Source organism: Cervus canadensis, chromosome 17 (genome assembly GCF_019320065.1).
Source record: "Cervus canadensis isolate Bull #8, Minnesota chromosome 17, ASM1932006v1, whole genome shotgun sequence".
Classification (NCBI taxonomy): Eukaryota; Metazoa; Chordata; class Mammalia; order Artiodactyla; family Cervidae; genus Cervus; species Cervus canadensis.
In genome coordinates this window covers 37909346-37929487 of record NC_057402.1, presented here as the reverse complement: position 1 = coordinate 37929487, position 20142 = coordinate 37909346, and the positions used below count along the sequence as shown (strand labels likewise).

The window sequence follows — 20142 nt, the reverse complement described above, 5'->3', positions numbered from 1 at the left end:
GAATTGGTTGATGTGGGGGAGGAAGGCAGTGCAGAGGGGCCCCCAGGTCCCAGCATGTGCCTGGAGATGAGGGAGGCACGTTATTACATCACTGACTTCACCATTCCTGACCTTGAGCTCTGAAAGTATGATTCATCCCCTTGTTAGGGACTTTTGTGCCCTCTTAACGGTACATTTTTTCTCCATTCCTATCTGAATATATTTCTTTTGATGGAATTGCTAGAAGCCAACTCAAAACGGATGTGTCCTGACGTCTCTGCCTGCTGGGAACTTGACCCCTGTCTCCAATCATGGGCTGGCTTCTTCCTTGTCCTGAGGGAGCTTTAAAAGAAGACAGCTTTACCTGCCATTTCCCTGCACCTTGGCACACTGTCCATCTTTGGGGATGGCCTCTGTCTTGGGGCTGAGTGGGGTTAGCTCTGAGGGCCTCTGAGAGGCGTGCATGCCTGCCCTCTTGGCCCTATGGCTGTCAGCTCCAGGGAAGATGGGCCTTGCCTGCCTCCATCCCTCCCCCAGGCTGTGCCCAGTTCCTGCCTCATGAGAGGGCTCACCCCTGGGATGCTGGTCCCAGCCTCCCCAGGGCAAGAGTGGGTGGCAGGGCCATCCCAGCGCAGGACAGAGGAGGGCCCTGAGATGGGCCAGCAAGCCAGCATTTTGGAGGTACAAGCTGGAGAATAGGATCCCAGATAGATGCTCAGGACCCCAGAGCCTGGGAGGCCCTCTCGTCCCCTCCAGGTTCTGCCGATGCTGGGCTGGGGAAGGGTGTGTTCAGGTGTGAGTACTTTCGTGTATGGGATGCGTGTACTGTGTGAGCTCCCCTGTGTGCGAACGTGGGTGTGCATCCCTGCAGGTGGGTTGGAGGTGAGCAGAGGCTGCCTGTGTCGTATATCTGAGATGACAGCCTGACCCTTATTTCTTGGGTAGGTGGCCGGTCTGTTTCATGACCCCAGCATCGGGAACCCCATCCACATCACCATCGTGCGCCTGATCCTGCTGGAAGATGAGGAGGTGAGAAGTCACGTGACCTCACCCTGCCCTCTGGGATGGGCGTCACCTGCCAGAGCCCTCCTGTCACTCACCTGAGCCACCTTGTGTGGAGCGGCACAGCCAGGGCCTCCGTGGCCCACGCAGTGTCATCTGTCACCCCTGGCTGACCCTCTCTTAGGCCCCCTCTGGCAGGTGCCTGTGGGAGCGGTGGTCAGACTAGAGACTGGCCTGGGGACCACAGGTCTGCCCGCTGCCACCTCTGGGCCTCTGTCTCCCGCCTTCCTGTGGAGGAGAATTTGGCCTGACCCTTCAGAGCTCTGGCGGAGGGCTTCAGTGGCTATGCTTTCTGCCCGCAGGAGGATCTGAAGATCACTCATCACGCAGACAACACCCTGAGGAGCTTCTGCAAGTGGCAGAAAAGCATCAACATGAAGGGGGATGCCCACCCGCTGCACCACGACACGGCCATTCTGCTCACCAGGTCCTGGCAGCTGTGGGGAGGGGGCCCGGGGTACAGCTGGGAGAGCCTGCGTGGGAGGGAGGTGCCACCTGACCCTCGAGGAGAAGCCCCAGGAAGGGGGCAGACATGGCCCTCCTCTCAGGAGCCTCATCTGGAGGAGGGTTTCCACACCTTTGATCCAAGACGGGGTTTCAACAGCACTTGGGGAGAGCTTTTTATTGTGAATGTTCATTGTGAGCTATTCGTTGTGAATTCTCGTGCAGTTGTCAGAAATAATATAGGGAGGTACCGTTTACACTTCATCCAGTTTCCCACAATGGTAACATCTGGTGTGAAAGTGTTAGTCACTCAGTTGTGTCCGACTCTCTTGCAACTCCATGGACTGTAGCCTGCCAGGCTCCTCTGTCCGTGGAATTCTCCAGCCAAGAATACTGGAATGGATAGCCATTCTCTTCTCCAGGGGACCTTCCTGACTCAGGGGTTGAACCTGGCTCTTCCCTGGTGGTTTAGGTGGTGAGGAATCTGCCTGCAGTGTGGGAGACCCAGCTTCGATCCCTAGGTTGGGACGATCCCCTGGAGAAGGAAGTGGCAACCCACTCCAGTATTCTTGCCTGGAGAGTTCCACGGACAGAGGAGCCTGGCAGGCTATAGTCCATGGGGTCGCAAAGAGTTGGACACAACTGAGTGACTAACACTTTCACTCCTGCATCACAGGCAGATTCTTTACCATCTGAGCCACCAAGAAAGCCCCCAACATCTGGCACAACTATAGTTAAATCCCAACCAGAAAATTGACACTGATATGATCCACAGACCATACTCAGGTTTCACTAGTTTTACATACACTTATTTGTGTGTGTATTTAGTCCTCTACAATTTTTTCACACGTGTAAGTTCTGTATCTATTGCCCAGTCTAGATATAGAATGGTTCCATTAGAAGGGTCTCTTGTGCTGTTCATTTATAACCAGAAAATCTTACTCCCATACTTCCCCACTCCAACATGACCCCAACTTCTGACAACTCCTAATCAGTTCAGAGGCAGTATTTTTTAACTTGAGGTGGATTTCCCTTTGCTGAGCTCCAGCAGCCTCTCACTGGGGTAGTAACCCAAATTGTCTGTGCATGGGTCTGCTCCCTAGGCCCAGAGAGGTGTCTTGTGTGAATAAGGGTTGCTGCTTCCTGAAGGCTCCTAGGCTGGTCTGAGAGCGATGGGAGAAGCATCCTTCTTGCGCCCACCCTCCCTCAGAGTCAGCAGGGGTCCTTCTCTGGCCCCCTCAGCTTGGGAGGGCCTGGCTCCAGGCCAGGTCAGTCTGAGGGCCCCCTTCTCTCTGCATGTGCAGGAAGGACCTGTGTGCGGCCATGAACCAGCCCTGCGAGACCCTGGGCCTGTCCCACGTGGCGGGCATGTGCCAGCCACACCGCAGCTGCAGCATCAACGAGGACACGGGCCTGCCCTTGGCCTTCACCGTGGCCCACGAGCTCGGGCACAGGTACCCTGCCACCCCCACGGCCACACTAAGAATCTGGATTCACCTCCCAACCTGGAGGCACCAGCCAGCCAGGCTGATGGCCCGTGCAATCCCAGGGAAGGGAGCCCTGTCTTGAAGAATGAGCCCAGCATAGCCATATTCTGTCCTGCCCTGACACTACCCCGCAACCAGGCTGCTTTCCTGTTAGACAGGAGAGGACTAAGTCTTAACTGACGTGGGGTTGAGATGAGTCACCACAGGTCTTTGTCCCTCCCTGTTGCCCTCAGTGCCTGCATTTTTGACTCTTGGTCCCTGCCACGCACCCCATTCCTAATTACTCTGTGACCCTAGGCAAGTTCCCTGCCCTCTCTGGGCCTCCGTGTGCTCCCTGTTGGCTGAGGGGGCTGGATTCAGGGATGTGAAAGGCTCTCTCTATTGGACACCTCCCTGTAAGGCTGTCCCGCCTAACCATGGCCCCTGCCCTCAGCCACCTATGCCTGGACTGTTTAGCTGTGAGTATGGCAGCATCTTAGATGGTCTGGGAGCCCGCGAGGGCAGGCTCACGGAGAGAGCACTGTTGGTCAGAGGGGTTGGCTCATCACTGAGGACTGAGTGAGATAGTGTTTCTGAAAAGAGCTTAGTATGCTGCCTGGCACATAGTAAGTGCTCAGCAAACATAATTGTTTTCGTGTCTTTCCAAGGATGGTCTCCGGAGACCTTTCCTGTGGCGTGGCAGCTCAGACTCCCTGACTCCACTGCACAGCCTGAGATAGGACCTGGGGTGGGGAGGAGCTCCGTCAGACCAGTGAGGCCAGTGAGGCCGAGGGGGCCACCGTGGGCCCCCTGGGTGCCCCCTGGCCGGCCGTTGTTGGCCAGCTCAGCGCAGGCGCTGGGCTGCTCTCTGGTCCCTGGTATTCAGTTCAGGATCAGCTGCTGGCGGGCCCCGGGGGATACCGGTTGTCACACCCACACTTTACCTTAAGGAAACGGAGGCTCAGAGGTGGGGGGTGACTCTCCCTCCCCGGCCACACGGTGGTTTGGTGGCAGAGCCAAGACCCGGCACCTCGCTGACCCCTCAGGGAGGGAGTGGGCTGACGGGCTTCCCGCCGGCTCACCCGCCCGTGGGGCCTGTGCTCTTACACAGTTTTGGCATTCAGCATGACGGAAGCGGCAATGACTGTGAGCCCGTTGGGAAACGGCCTTTCATCATGTCTCCACAGCTCCTGTACGACGCCGCGCCGCTCACCTGGTCCCGCTGCAGCCGCGAGTACATCACCAGGTTCCTCGAGTAAGTCCCTCCCAGCCCCGGGCCTCGTCCGAGCCCCTCAGGCCGAGGTCTGCCAGGGCAGCACCTTGGAGGATGCGCGGGAGTTCACAGAAGTGTAGCGGGGAGAAGAGTGGGGTGTTCCTGGTAGAGGAGGCATTGGTAAAGGCGTGAGGACGTGAGGAGCGCAGGTTAGTTTTCAGAGCATTGCAGGATATTAAGTGAGGCTACAGGAGCCAAAGCAGGACAGTAAAGGAAGGTGGAGGAGGTGCAGAGCTGGCCATCTGGCCGGCAGGGGCCAGTGAAAAGCGGGAAAGAACGTGCCCTTGAAGGCGCTGAAATACATGGCTTTACCCTTCTATTGTGTTCTCTTAATTTGCTATGGTATTTTAAATTTTACTATTTAATGTTTTAAGTAAAGACAAAACATTTAAATGATTAGTGCAAGTTTTTTTTTATTGAGATATAGTTGATGTGCCATGTTATATAAGTTTCAGATGTACAACAGTGATTCACAATTTTTAAAGGTTATATTCCATTTATAGTGATAAAACATTGGCTGTATTTCCTATGCTGTACAATATATCCTGGAGGGCATGGCAGCCCACTCCAGTATTCTTGCCTGGAGAATCCCATAGACTGAGGAGCCTGATGGGCTACAGTCCACAGGGTCACAAAGAGTTGGAAAGCACCTAAGCGTGCATGCACATGCACAATATATCCTTGTAATTTTATGCATAGTAGCTTGTACTTCTTAATCCCCTATCCCTAACTTGCCCCCCCTCCCTTCCCTCTTCTCACTGGTAACCACTAGTTTATTCTCTCATCTGATTCTTTTTTGTTGTAATCATTATTTTTTTTATTTTTTAGATTCCATTTGTGAGTGATATCATACAGTATTTGTCTTTTTCAGCCTGACATTTCTCTAAGCATAAGTCCATCCATGTTGTTGCAAATGGCAAAATTTCATACCTTTTGTGGCTGAGTAATATTCCATTATCTACTACATTTTCTTTATCCATTCATCTGTTCGTGGACACTTAGTTTGTTTCCATATCTTGGCTGTTACAAACAGGGCTGCTATGGACACTGATGTGCACATATCTTTTCAAATTAGTGTTTTCATTTTTTTCTCCCGTATATACCCAGAGTAGAATTGCTGCGTCACATGGTAGTTCTGTTTTTCGCTTTTTGAGCCATACTGTTTTCCACAGTGGCTACACCAATTTACAGTCCTGCCAACAGTGTACAAGGGTTCTCTTTTCTCCACATCTTTGCCAACATTTGTTATTTGTGTTCTCTCTGATGATAGACATTCTGAGGTGTGAGGTGATATCTTGTTTTGATTTTAATTTCTCTGATGATTAATGTTGTTAAACATCTTTTCATGTGTCTTCTTTGGAAAAATATTCAGGTCTTCTGCACATATTTTTAATCTGTTTTTTTTTTTTGATATTGAGTTGTATAAGCTGTTAATATATTTTCGATATTAACTCCTTGTCAGTCATGTCTTACAAATATTTTCTTCCATCCAAAGTTTGTCTTTTCATTTTGTTGATAGTTTCTTTCACTATGTGAAAGCTTTTAAGTTTAATTAGATCTCGTTTGTTTTTTATTTTTATTTACTTTGCTTTAGGAGACAGATCCAAAAAAAATATTGCTACAATTTATGTCAAAGGGTGTTCTGCTTATGTTTTCTTCTGGGAGTTTTATGGTTTCCGGTACTACATTTAGGTCCTTAATCCATTTTGAGTTTATTTTTTGTACATGGTTTGAGACAGATGTTCTGATTTCATTCTCTTACATGTAGCTGTCCAGTTTTCCCAGTACCATTTAATGAAGTGACTGTCTTTTCCATTGTATATTCTTGATTCCTTTATTGAAGATTGATTGACCATAAGTGTGTGGGTTTATTTCTGGGCCCTCTGTTCTGTTGATCTGTATGGCTGTTTTTGTGCCAGTATCATACTGTTTTTTTTTTTTAATTTTATTAAAGTATAATTGATTTACATGTTTAATTTCTGATGTATACCACAGTGATTTAGTTATACATATATATACTTTTTCATATTCTCTTCCATTATGGTTTATCATAGGGTATTGAATATAGTTCCTTGGCCTGTGCAGTGGGACCTTGTTGTTTATCTATCCCGTATATATGGTACTTTGTATCTGCCTATCTCAAACTCCCAGTCTTTCCTCCCCAATGTCTGTTATCTATGTCTGTGAGTCTGTTTCTGTAGATATGTTCATTTGTGTTGTATTTTAGATTCCACATACAAGTGATATCATATGGTATTTATCTTTCTCTTTCTGAATTACTTTGCTTAGTGTAATAATCTGTAGGTATATCTATGTTGCTGCAAATGGCATTATTTCATTCATTTGTTTAATTTTGCTTTTGTTTCTGTTGCTTTGGAGACTGATCTAAGAAGACACTGGTATGGTTTTGCCTGTGTTCTCTTCTAGGAGTTTAATGGTGTCATCTCTTATATTTCAGCCTGTAAGCTATATTGAGTTTATTTGTGTGTGGTGAGAGGGTGTGTTCTAACCTCATTGATTTGTGTGTGGCTGTCCAACTTTTCCATCAGCACTTGCTGAAGAGACTGTCTTTCCTCCACTGTGTATTCTTGCCTCCTTTGTCAAAGATTAATTGGCCATGGGTGTGTGGCTTTATTTCTGGGCTCTCTATTCTGTTCTGTTGATCCATATGCTATTGTGCCAATACCATGCTGTTTTGATTACTGTAGCTTTGTAGTATTATTCAAAGCCTGGGAAGGTTATACCTCCAGCTTTGTTCTTTTTACTCAGAATTGCTTTGGTAATTGAGTCTTTCATGGTTTCATATAAATTTTAGGATTTTTTGTTCTAGTTCTGTGAGGAATGTCATGAGTAATTTGATAAGTATCCCTTTACATCTATAGTTTGCTTTGGGTAGTAGAGTGGCCATTTTAATGGTATTCTTCCAATCCAAGAGCTTGGGCTGTCTTTCCATTTCTTTGAATCATCTTCAATTTCCTTTACTAATGTTTGTTAGTTTTCAGCATTTAAGTCTTCCACATTCTTGGTGAGGTTTATTCCTAAGTATTGATTTTTTTAAAATATGATTTTAAAAGAAATTTTTGTTTACATTCTTTTTCTGATATTTCATTGTTAGTGTAAAGAAGTGCAAACAATTTCCATATGTTTCTTTTGTATCCTGCTACCTTGCCAAATTTGTTTATCAGTTCTCCTAGTTTTTGTGTGGATTTTCTGTATATACTATCATGTCATCTGCAGATGATAACAATTTTACCTCTTCCTTCTGAATTTGAATACCTTTTATTTCTTTTTCTTATCTGATTTCTGCAGCTGGATTTCCAATACTATATTGAATAGAAGTGATAAGAGTGGGTATACTTGTTCTGTTTCAGATTTTCATGGGAAGACTTTCAGCTTTTCACTATTGAGTATTATATTGGCTGTGGGTTTGTCATAAATATTAATAGCTTTCCTTATGTTGAGGTATGTTCCCTCTATACCCACTTTTGTAAGAACTTGTATCATGAGTGGATGATGAATTTTATAAAATGCTTTTTTTGTGTCTATTATGGGGATCGTGTGGTTTTTGCCCTCTGTTGATGTATGTGTCACACTGATTGATTTGCATGTGCTGAACTATCCTTGTGACCCTGGGATGAATCCAACTTGACCATGGTGCACGCTGTTTTTTATGTGTTGTTGATTTTGGTTTGCTAATATTTTCTTGAGAATTTTTGCATCTAATATTCATAAAAAATATTGACCTGTAATTTTCTTTTTGGTATTGTCTTTGGTTTTGGTATTGGGTTGATGGTGGCTTCACAGAATGTCTTTGGGAGTTTTCCTTCCTCTTCAGTCTTTTGGAAGAGTTTGAGAAGGATTGGTGTACATTTTTCTTTGTATGTTTGGTAGAATTCACCTGTGAAGCCATCTGGTCCTGGGCTTTTGTTTTAGGGAGTTGTTGTTGTTGTTTTTATAGATTACAAGTGCTATTTCACTTCTAGTGATCAGTCCATTCTGTTTCTTTTTGATTCATCTTTGGCAGCTTGTATTCTTCTAGAAAGTTGTCCGTTTCTTCTAGGTTGTAGACTTTGTTGGCATATAATTGCTCATACTTCTACAATATTGATTGTGATTTCTCCTCTTTCATTTCTTATTTTGTTTATGTCTTCTGTCTTCTTGGTGAGCATGGCCAGAGGTTTGTTAGTTTTGTTTACCCTTTCAAAGAACCAGCTCTTGGTTTCATTGATTTTTTTTCCCCTGCTCTTTAAAAATTTTTTTTATTTTCTCTCTGACCTTCATTAGGTCCTTCCTTCTGCTGGCTTTAGGTTTTGTTTGTTCTTTTTCTAATTCTTTTAGATGGTGAGTTAGGTTGTTTATTTGAGATTTGTCTTGTTTCTTTAAAAAGGCCTTTATCACTATGAACTTCCCTTTAAGAATTGTTTTTTGCTGCACCTCATAGATTTATTATGGTTGTGTTTTCATTGTCATTTGTCTCAAGGTTTTAAATTTCCTTTTGACTTCATTGTTGACTTACTGGTTTTTAGTAACATGTTGTTTATTCTCCATGTAATTGGTTTTTTCTTATTTCTTTTTCTGTGGTTGATTTCTGTGTTACTGTGGGCAGAAAAGATGCTTGAAATGATTCCTATGCTTTTAAATTAGTTGAGGTTTATTTTGTGCCCTAACATGTAGTCAGTCCTAGAGAATGTTCCATATGCACTTGAAAAGAATGTATATTTTCCCTGTTTTGGATGTAATGTCTTGAAAATATCAAGTCTAACTGTTTTATCATTTAGTATCTCTTGCCTTATTGATATTTCTGTCTCAAAGATCTGTCCATTGATGTGACCATTGTTAAAGTCTTTTACTATTCTCTCATTCCCATCAGTTTTTCCTTCTATGTCTGTTAGTGTTTGTTTCATGTATTTGGGTGCTCCTATATTGGGTACGTGTATGTTGAAAAGTGTAATATCATCTCCTTGTATTGGTCCTTTTATCATTATGTAGTATCTTTCTTTATAACCTTTGTTTTTGTTTATATTTATTTTTAATTGATATATAGTTGATTTACAATGTGTTAGCTGCAAGTGTACAGCAAAGTGATTCAGTTTTATATACACACACACACACACATATATATACATGAATATTTATGTTCTTTTTCAGATTTTTTTTCCTATATGTTATTATCAAATGTTGAATATAGGTTCTTGTGCTATACAGTAGGTCCTTGTTGTTTATCTATTTTGTATATAGTAGTGTGTGTATGTTACTCCCAAATTCCTGATTTATTCTTCCCTGCCAAACCTTTTCTTTAGGTAACTATACATTTGTTTTCTATGTCTGTGAGTCTGTTTCTGTTTTATAAATAAATTCATTTGTATCACTTTTTTTTTATTCCACATATAATATTGTATGATATTTGTCTTTCTCTGACTTACTTCACTTATTATGATAGTCTCTAGCTCATTCATGTTGCTGCAAATGGCATTCTTGCACTCTTTTTTCTGGAGGAATAATATTTCATTTTGTTTGTGTATACAACACACACATATATATACACACACATCTGATCTTAGTCCATTCATCTGTCAGTGTTCATTTAGATTGCTTCTATGTCTTGTTTATAACCTCTGTTTTAAAGTCTATTTTGTCTGATATGAGTGTTGTGACCTGTGTTTCTTGTCATTTCTTTTTACATGAAATATCTTTGTCCATTCCCTCACTTTGAATCTGTGTTTCCTTTGCCCTAATGTAAGTCTCTGCTAGGCAGCATATTGTAGTCCCTTGTTTTTTTGTTTTTTACTTTTAAATCAGTCTCCTACTCTATGTATTTTGATTGGAGCATTTAGACTATTGACATTTGTGGTAATTATTTACAGATATGTATTTATTGCCATTTTAAACCTTATTTCCCCATTGATTTTATATTTTTTCTTTGACCCTTTCTTCTGTTTTGTTTTTCCTTTTGTAGTTTGATAATTTTCTTTAGTATTGTGCTTCTTTTGGTTTTTGCTTTTTGTGACTCTATGTTTTTGATTTGTGGTCACCCTGTTTTTCAAGTGTGTTAAACACTTCCCATATCTACTTGCTTTAGTCTGGTAATCATATAATATCAAACAGATTCTAGGAAAAAAAAAATCTACATTTTCTTACTCTCGTCCCCAACGTTTTAGGATTTTGATGTCCTCTTTTACATCTTCATGTTCATCCTCTTATTGTTAATTGGGGTTATCATCTCTTTCACAGAAATTTTTTGATTTTTTTTTTTTTTAGATCTATGTACTGGCTTATTTAAGTGATTTACTTTCTAATTGTGATTTTCCTTACAGAGTCTTCCATTTAGAAAAGACCTTTCAATATTTCCTTTATTATAGATTTGGTATTGCTATATTCTTTTAGTTTTTGTTGGGAAATTCTTTATCTTTCCTTCTATTCTAAATGATCATTTTGCTGAGTAGGGTATCCTAGGTTGCAGATTTTTCTCTTTCAGGACTTTGAATGTATCTTACCATTCTCATCTGGCCTGCAACATTTCTGTAGAGAAATCAGTTCACATCCTCATGGGGGTTCTTTTGTAATTTAACTCTTTTTCTCTTGATGCCTTTAGCATTCTCTCTTGAACTTTTACTGTTTTATTTGAAATATGTCTTGGTATAGGTCTGTTTGGATTCATTTTGTTTGGAACCCTGTGTGCTTCCTGAACCAGGATATCTGTCTCCTTCAGGTTTGGAAAGTTTTCAACCATAATTTCTTGAAATACATTTTCAGTCCTCTTTGCTCTTTCTTCTCCTTCTGGGAGCCCTGTTATGTGTAGATTGGCAAACTCTGTGTTATCCCATAGACTCTTATTATATTGCTTTCATTTTTTTCGTTTGGCTTTCTGTCTGCTGTTCTGATTGGGTGATTTACATTCTTTTATCTTCCAGATCACATATTTGTTCTTCTGCATTGTTCATTCTGCTACTCATTGCCTTTAGCTCAGCTTTCATCTTGGCAAATGAGTTTTCTCTGTTTTCTTGATTCCTTTTTATAATTTCTAATTTGTTTTTTACTGTAACTTGCATTTCTATTAATAATCCTTCTTAATTCCTTCAATATTATCATTATCTTCTTTTTAAACTCAGTGTCTGTTAGATTGTAGAAATCTGTTTCATTGTTTTTTCAGGAGAATTCTCTTAATCTTTTAATTTGAAATGGTCCCTCTGCTTCTTCGTTTACCTATATTTCTCTTGCTCTTTGAGTTTAGGAGAAACTGTTATCTGTTGTAGTCTTAGAGGGCTGTTTTTGTGTGGGAGGCTGTGTAGCCTGGGTGGGTTTAATATTTTTGGTGCAATGACTGTTTTTAGTATGGATGCCTACCACCTCTTTCCTTAGTGCATGCTGGCCATTATTGCCTTGGTAGGAGGTGTGACTGGTGTTGTCTTCAGAGCCTGCGTTGGATGTTGAGCAGAGCCTTCTCTTTGCTCTGTTTGTCACTGCCCTGTTCAACTGCTCCCTAATTATTGGAGTAGAAGCCCCCATATCCATTTCTGAGTTGTGTTTCTGAGCTGCAGTGCAAGGTAGGTGAGTTTGGAGCACTCCCACTGGCAGAAGAGCTGCTGAGTTTTGCTCTGCCAGAACTGCCCACTGGTGAGCATGCTCTATTATGTCACCCATTGTGGGGGATCAAACGTCCACTGTTGGCCCTGCCCTTGGCCCCGCCTCAACCATGGGAATGCCAACAGTCAATCCTGGTGTTTCTCAGATATAGTTTTCACAAGGTCTTCAACACAGATCCAAGAAGTCAGGTCCCAGGACTGCAGTAATCATGTACATGGACTCAGTGAGGGAGCCATGGAGGCAGCTCAGATCCCGGCCCAGCCCAGCCCCACAGCATGTGCCCACAAAACCCACAACTCCTAAGACCAGACCATCCCAGCCGCAGGAGCACCCATGGTCTGCTTGAATGTCCTGCAGGTGCTGAATTTACCAAGCTGGCAGCAGAGGTGTAAATCTGCAGCTCACACAGCCAGGGAGAGATTTCAGCCCTGCTTTATAAGTTATGTGGTCCCTAGGGCTTACCTATGATTTCAGCATTACCTCTGTACATGGGCAACCCACTGGCACCTGGTGGTGGGTGCATGGGAGCCCACAGAGGTGGTGGCTAGGGTGTGATAACCTGCCCAGGTGGTGGCTGGAGCATGGGAGCCCGCCAAGGTAGTGTTTGGGTTATGTGGACTCACCCAGGCTGGAGCCCACCCAGGTGGCAACTGGGGCATGGAGAAAGAAGCTGCAAGGGCAGCCCTGCCCCTCCCTTCACATGCCACTTAACTGTGGCACATTGCTTCTATGGTGGGCCCAGGCTTTTTCTGCAGACAACCTGGTTGTATCTGTACCACGTTCCAGCCACTTCAGGCTATTTCCACACAGCCAACACCAGTCCTTTTTCCAGATCTGTCCTCTAAACCCCAAGTTTCAGCACCAGCCCCTGCCCATACCATAGGATGCTTGTGTCAGGCTGGAGCATGCAGGCTGGTGGCATTGTCTTATGTAGGTCTCTCTGTTCTGCCTGCCACAAACCATTTGTTATACTCTCCTCTGAGCCTGTGTAGCTCGCTTTCTCTCCCCGTTGATCTCCCTGAAGGTGAGGGGGCTTCCCAGGGTGTGGGACTCTGTCCTCTTTTACTGTTCCCTCCCAGGAGTGCAGGTTGCATCCTGCTTCCTTTTCTCCTCCTCCCCCCATCATCTTGCCCAGTTATGTGGAGATCTTCCCTGTCCCTTCAGGTGTTTGAGATCTTCTGTTAGTGTTTGGTGGGGCTTCCCAGGTGTCACTAGTGGTATAGATCCTGCCTGCCAGTGCAGGAGACATAAGAGAGCTGGGTTCAATCACTGGGTCAGGAAGATACCCTGGAGAAGGGCATGGCAATCCACTCCAGTATTCTTGCCTGGAGAATCCCAAGGACAGAGGAGCCTGGAGGGCTATGGTCCATAGGGTTGCAAAGAGTCAGACGTGACTGAAGCAACTTACCACAGCACAGCTAGTGTTCAGTAGGTATTCTGTGAGAATTACTTCATATGTAGATATGTTTTTTATGTATTTGGGCAGGAGCTGAGTTCCATGTCCTTCTACTCTACCATCTTAATTCCTATCCCAATACCATACTGTTTTGATTACTATAGTTTTGTAGTATAGGCTGCAGTCAATGAGTGTGGTATCTCCAGCTCTGTTCTTTCTTAAGATTGTTTGGGCTATTTGAGGTCTTTTGTGTTTCCATACAAATTCTAAAATTATTCTGGTTCTGTGATAAATGCCATTGGTATTTTGACAGAGATTGCATTGAATCTGTAGATTGCCTTGGATAGTAGTATCATTTTAACAATACTGATTCTAACCTGTGAACATGATGTATCTCTCCATCTGTTTGTGTCATCTTCAATTTCCTTCATCAGTGTCTTATTTTCTGGGTACAAGTTTTTTACCTCCTTAAGCAGGTTTATTCCTAGATACTTTATCCTTTTTGATGTGATGGTAAATTGCTTTCCTTAATTTTTTTGTGATAATTTGTTACTGTATAGAAATGCAACAGATTTCTTTATGTTAATTTTGTATCTTGTAGCTTTACCAAATTCATTGATGAGCTCTAGTAGTTTTTTTGGTGGCATCTTAAGGATTTTTCTGTGTATAGTGTCTTGTCATCTGCAAACAGTGCCTGTTTTCTTTTTTTCAACTTGAATTCCTTTTATTCCTTTTATTCCTTTTTCTTGTCTGATTGCTGTGGCTGGGATTTCCAGTACTATGTTGAATAAATGTGGAGAGGGTGGGCATCCTTGTCTTGTTCCTGATCTTAGAGGGAATACATTCAGCTTTTCACCATTGAGTATGATGTTAGCAATGGGTTTGTTGTTTATGGTCTTCATTATGTTGAGTTATATCGCCAACTCAATGGACATGAGTTACAGCAAGTTCCGGATGTTGGTGATAGAGAAGTCTGGCATGCTGCAGCCTATGGGGTCACAAAGAGTTGGACACGACTGAGCAACTGAATTGATACTCCCTCTATTCCCACTTTTTGGAGGGTTTTTTTTATCATAAATGTTTGAATTTTGTCAAAAGGTTTTTCTGCATCTATAGAGGTGATCATATGGCTTTTATTCTTCAGTTTGTTAATATGGTGTATCACCTTGACTGATTTGCAGACATTGAATCATCCTTTCATTTCTGAGGTAAGTCTCACTTGATCAGAGTGTATGATCCTTTTAATGTTAGGTTCTGATTGATAGTATTTTGTTGAGAATTTTTGCATCTATGTTCATCAGTGGTATTGGTTTGTAATTTTCTTTTCTTTTTGATGTCTTTGTCTGGTTTTGATGTTAGGGTGATGCCTTGTGGAATGAGTTCAGAAGTGTTCTTTCCTCTGAAATTTTTTGGAATAGTTTGAGAAGAAAAGGTGTTAACTCTTCTCTAAATATTTGTGGAATTCTGTGAAGCCATCTGGTCCTGGACTTTTGTTTGTTGGGAGTTTTTTGTTTTTAATTACTGATTCAATTTCATTACTGATATTTGTCTGTTCATGTTTTCTGTTTCTTCCTGGTTCAGTCCTAGGAGATTATATATTTCTATATAGGAATTTGTCTGTTTCTTCTAGATTGTTCATTCTATTGGCATCTAGTTGTTTGTAGTAGTTTCTTATGATCCTTTGTATTTTTCTGGTATCACTTGTAACTTCTTTTTCATTTCTGATTTTGGCCCTCTCTCTTTTTTTTCTTAATGAGTCTGGCTAAAGGCTTATCAATTTTGTTTGTCTTTTCAAAGAACCAGCTCTTTGTTTTGTTGATCTTTTCTATTGTTTTTATTTTCTATTTTTTTTAAGTCTCTGTTTCTAAGTGATTAGCCTAAGTTTTACCACTCATCTTTGCTTTATGCAATGCCAATTTTTAAGTGCAGATATAGGCACATCAAACTAATATGTGGAGTCACCAAAATGACACAATTCATATTTCATACCTCATATTTATCAGAACTCTTGACATAGTGCACAAGACTAATTTGACTGGTTTTATTTCACTTTGTAATATGTGCATATTTTCCCAGCACTCTCTGCCTTGGCTTACTGATGTTTGAGGAAGAACTGAGAGGAAATGGATCCATCTTTACATTTCCTTCTAGCCCATCATTTTCAATGCAATAACTGGATGATATAAGGAAGCAACACAAATAGCAAAGATGATGGAGTTCCTTGGTCATTTGTGTTTCCTAAGACATCATACCTTCTTGCTGCATCTGAAGCAAGTTCTGGTTCAAGTGCCAAGTGTGGCCTCTAGGGCTGTCTTAGACATAATAACATTTATCTTGCATTTTCTTAGTCTCAATGAATTCTCTGCATTGTGGATCCACTGGGACTCTGCTCATGCGGTGGCCAGGAACAGTGGACACAGATATTTTGTATCTCCTCATGCAAATGCCTCTTGTCCCATTAGAACCTCCTTAACAAAACACAAGTTCAAAAATACTGAGTTCAAGATGGCAATAGGAGAGCTTTAAATCACCTGCTGCACACTTCCCCATCCTGTGTTCTTTGGGCAGCGACTTTGAACTTTTCATTCTTTTTAGCTTTTCTTACCTTATTTACTTTCATATTTCCAAAAAGTTTTCCTAGAGTGCTGTTTCTTGATTTTTCAATTTAGATAATCATCTGATGACTTGTACAATGGAAGGTTGGAATTTAGCCCCTTTGTGTCACTTCCTGCCCACATTTGCAGCCCCACCCCTGCTACCACATCCCAATATCATGTTAGCATATCTTGATTAAATCCATGTTTACTGTTTTCTTTATTGTTGTTGTATAGATAATGCCAAACCAAGTGTTGTAACAAAATGATTTTCTTTTTAAGAACCACTTTATTTGCCTAGTTTTCTTTGCTTCTCTAAGTCGTCCATACCCTGTGACAATTCTGCAAAATGTCTCTTAATCCAGTTTTGCTGAAGGCAGTCCCTCCCGTGTCCTGTCACAGTTTCCTTATTTCCTGGACATACCCTGTGACATCCCTCTGTCTTCCTGCTCTTGTCTAACCTGGATGATTTCTACTTCTCTCTTAAAATTATCATGCAAGATCTTCCTGTTTCCTGAGTCTCATGCTACCCTTTTTAGAGGGGTTTACTTCTTTGTTTTGGTGGAGCATATCCTCAAGTAGCCTTCTGAGAAGAGAAGTATGGATTTGCTTGTCTTAAAATGTTTGCTTTTCTTTATTCTTCCCTCATACCTGATTGATCTTTTGATAGCAACTTCCAAGTTAAAAGTCTTTCTCCCTCAGAATTTCAAAGGTGTTTTTCCTTTGTTTTCTAGCTTCCAACACTGCTGTTGACAAGTCTCATGCCAGTCTGATTCCCAAACCTTTGTATGTGACCTTTTAAAAAACTCTGGAAGCTTTTAGGATTTTCTTTATCTCTCTCTTAATATAGAGAATACTCTCTTTTTTTCTCTTGGTGTGTGTCTCTCTGTTTTTCTGTTGGTGATCTGAACTTTTGCGATTATGTGCCTTGATCTACCTTGGGGTGGTGGGGGGTGGGGCACTTGCTAGGCTCTTTTAATCTAAAAACTCAAGTCCTTCAGTTCTTGGAAATATTCTTATTTATTTGATAATCATCTCTTATTTTCTCCTTCTGGAACCCTTAATATTCAGCTCTTCTCTCCCTTTCTTTTTTTTATACTTTTAAACTTTTTTCTGACTCATTCGATTTTCTGAAAGACATCCTTATCTTTGCCTTACAAGCTTTCTGTCACATGAAAATTTTTTTTTTTTTACTTTGTAAAAAATTTTACTTTGTAAAATTTTACAAAGTACCTATTGTACTTTTAACCTCCTGAAATTTCTTATTTGCTAAATATTCCTTTTTATTATCCTATTCTAGTTTCATGGGTATAGTATCTTACCTTGTTGAAGTTATTATTTATTTTGTTTTTTCTTTTACTCCCTGAAATATCTCTCTTTTCTTTGAGTTATTTTTGAGAACCTATCTTTCATGTGAAGGATTTTCCTGAGATGGCATGGCTGTATTCCCTCCATGGAAGGAGGCACTGGGCTGCCAGTCGGGAGGTCTGTGAACTTGGCAGCACTCTTTCAAGCCACCACCGAGGGACTGGTTGGGATGGAGCTGTTTCTTCAGGGTATCTTCAAATGTCAGTATCTAGGGTCATTTTTTCTGAGTGATTTTGCTCCAGCGAGGCATTCTCCAGTCTCCTCCTGGAAGGTGTAAGTCTGACTACAGCATTCTGGCAGCCAGATGGGGAAGGAGCTTGGTGGTTATCTCAGCTTTCCTTGTGCAGACTTTTGTTCGTTTTTTTCTCTGTGGGCCCCTCTGCCTTGGGTCTCCCACCATGCCTGCTGTTCCTGGGCCAGGTCTCCTGGATCACCCTCTCCAGAGAGTGACCCCAGTCCTCTGCCAGGCAGGGAGGTGGCCATGGCCCTGCTCTAGAGGGATGGGAAGGGGATCTGGGGTCTGATGACGTCTTACAGACTTTGAGCCAGGCTCTTGTCCTCGGTCTTCCTGGCACCCAGGCCTCCAGGGGTCCCTCGGGTTTCCTGAGCGTTTCCAGTTTCCCTCTTCTGGGTGGTTTCTCTCCGCATGACTGGCTCTCAGCATTCAGTGCTGTAGTAAGTCAGCTGCTACTCGATCATCTGCTTTCCAGCTTCTAGAATTTTGCTGACATTTTTCATCTGCCATCATCACCTCTCCCTTGCCCCTTGCCCTTGTGGATTTATGCCTTGTTTATGTCTTTCCTGTCATCTTAGTGGGGTTCTGGAAGGGAGTGGAAATAACTCTGTATCTGCTCAATGGGCCATGTTTTTCTAGAAGTCCATTCACAAGGGTTTAAGCAGGGACATGACCAGGTTCATTATGGACGTGAGAGCGAGGACCCTGGCCTCTGATAGAAGAGGGATTATTGGGTGGAGAGGGGGACTAGAAGCAGGGAAGAGTTGACTTTGATGTTTAAGACCCTGGACTCTGGCCCAGGCATCTACCCGTGTTGGCAGACAAGTTACACTAATCCTTAAGCCTCCAAGACCGGGGATAATGATGGGACTGTGTCCCGGATTGCTCTGAGGATTAAATGAGGAGGCATGTGAAGTGTGTAGCACAACGCTGGCCACATGCTTTGCATTCAGTGCCTGGTGACTGTTATCGCTGCTACCAAGCGATGTGATAAGGAGCTGAAGCAGGGACGTGGCCTGGCAGGGAGAGCCTGTTAGAAAATGATCCCAAGGGTCTGTCACCTCCCCCTTGGGGGCTGAAAATGAGAGAAGGGCTGGGAAATCAGAAGGGCAGCCACCCCTGAAGCACCCTGAGGGCTTTTTCCAGCTGTCCCCACCCATGGTGCTGCCCAGCACCCTGGCTTCAGGACAGACAGACACATGCATCTCTGTCTTCATTTGGCTGCTGGAATGCGTGAGGGACTTGCCTTGGGGCCTGGGGCGAGGGTGGGAGGAGAAGGTCAGAGCCTGAGCCAGCCAGGGCCTCCCAGAACCTCGGCACCAAGAAAAGCCGGACAGAATGCTGGCAGAGAGACAGACAGACACGTGGCCAATGAAGGGAGCTGGGGAGGGAGGGGAAGTTCCTCTCCCCAAGGGTGGCTGCACTCTCCTCTCTCCATCCCGGAGGGCCAGGCAGGCTGGGACAGAGGGTGTCATACCAACCTGTCCCCCAGCCCTTTGTCTCCTTGCTGGAGGTGGACGGAAGACAGGACAGGCCCCGCCTAGACAGGATGGGGACTGGAAGGGCAAGAGTCACAGAAGGAATGCACCAAGCGGGGTCTGGCGGTGTTTCCAGGATTTGACGGCATCTTAGAGCCACTCAGACCACCCACCCCACCCCCGTTCCCCCTGGACATGACACGCCTTTGCTTCCTGCAAATAGGTGTTCAGCGGGCCACACAGACCCAGACGTTACCGGATCCCACTTGGTCTCAAACTGTGCTGAAGGGAAAGTGGTAGGGGACGCAGTGTCCCTGTCCCTAAGCCCCTCACCACCTGAGGAGGGCAGACATGTGACAAGTCTGGGTGATTAGCACTGTGGCAGAGAGCCCTGTGGGGTTCTGTGGGAATCTGGAGAGAGGCAGAGACATCATCTCTGAGAAGGAGCCCCAGAGCTGCTCTCTAAGGACTAAGGGAGCATCATGAGGAAGAAGGATGCTCTAGGTGGGTGCATGGCGTGGTCCAGGGCTGGCAGTGGGGGAACGTGGGTGGGATGGAGAATCATCAGGAGTTGGTAGTCAGACTAGAGGAAAGTTTCAACAAGACTGTGTTCACTGGCCAGTCCAAGAGGTCCACCTGAAGAACCTGAAGAGCCTTTCTGGGCCGAGTGTCACTTTAAGGGACCCTGCTGTTTCATAAGGGACCTCTCTTTTCATGAGCTACTACTTGGACCTGGAGCCAGGGAGGGAAGGCCCTGCTCGCTCATGTCTTTGCAGCCAGGGTTTCTGCAGGGAGAGAGGCAGGTCTGATCCAGTATCAGGCCCTTGTCCTCAGCATCCGGCGACTCCACAACCAGCCCCCAGCTGTGGGGAATGGAGAGGGCACACAGGTCTCTCCCAGGTGATGGGTAGCTCCTTGCAGTCCTTGAGGTTGGAGTGGCACTTCAGACTGGAGCCATTCACTGTCTGCTCTGACCCCATTTGGGGCTGCCCAGCCCTGCTATAATTAGAGGGGAAGGGCTGACGTGTATCAGCAGCTTGAGAAGCCTGGCGGTGAGCCAACCAGAGGAAGGAAGGGCCAGCTGCCGGCCACCCTCCCGTGTAACTTTTCCCAAGTAGATGCTGCTATTTATACCTCTGTTGCTTGGGATCACATAGGCTGCCTCAGCCTCTTGTAGTTGAGGATATGAAGGCTCAGAGAGGGTGAGGGATGGCCCAAGGCCACACAGCATCTGAAACTGGGCCTAGTAGAACTTGGGTTTGT

General features: G+C 43.9%; 1 protein-coding gene across 1 annotated transcript in view; it reads left to right on the top strand.

Moving 5' to 3' along the window:
• The window catches only part of ADAMTS7 (ADAM metallopeptidase with thrombospondin type 1 motif 7), a 56313-nt gene that overhangs the window by 17269 nt on the left and 18902 nt on the right, over positions 1-20142 (top strand). Inside the window, exons 5-8 of the mRNA XM_043434532.1 lie at positions 925-1008; positions 1344-1468; positions 2790-2939; positions 4063-4206. Of these exons, the coding sequence (XP_043290467.1) occupies positions 925-1008; positions 1344-1468; positions 2790-2939; positions 4063-4206 (503 nt within the window). The remainder of the gene's footprint in view (positions 1-924; positions 1009-1343; positions 1469-2789; positions 2940-4062; positions 4207-20142) is intronic.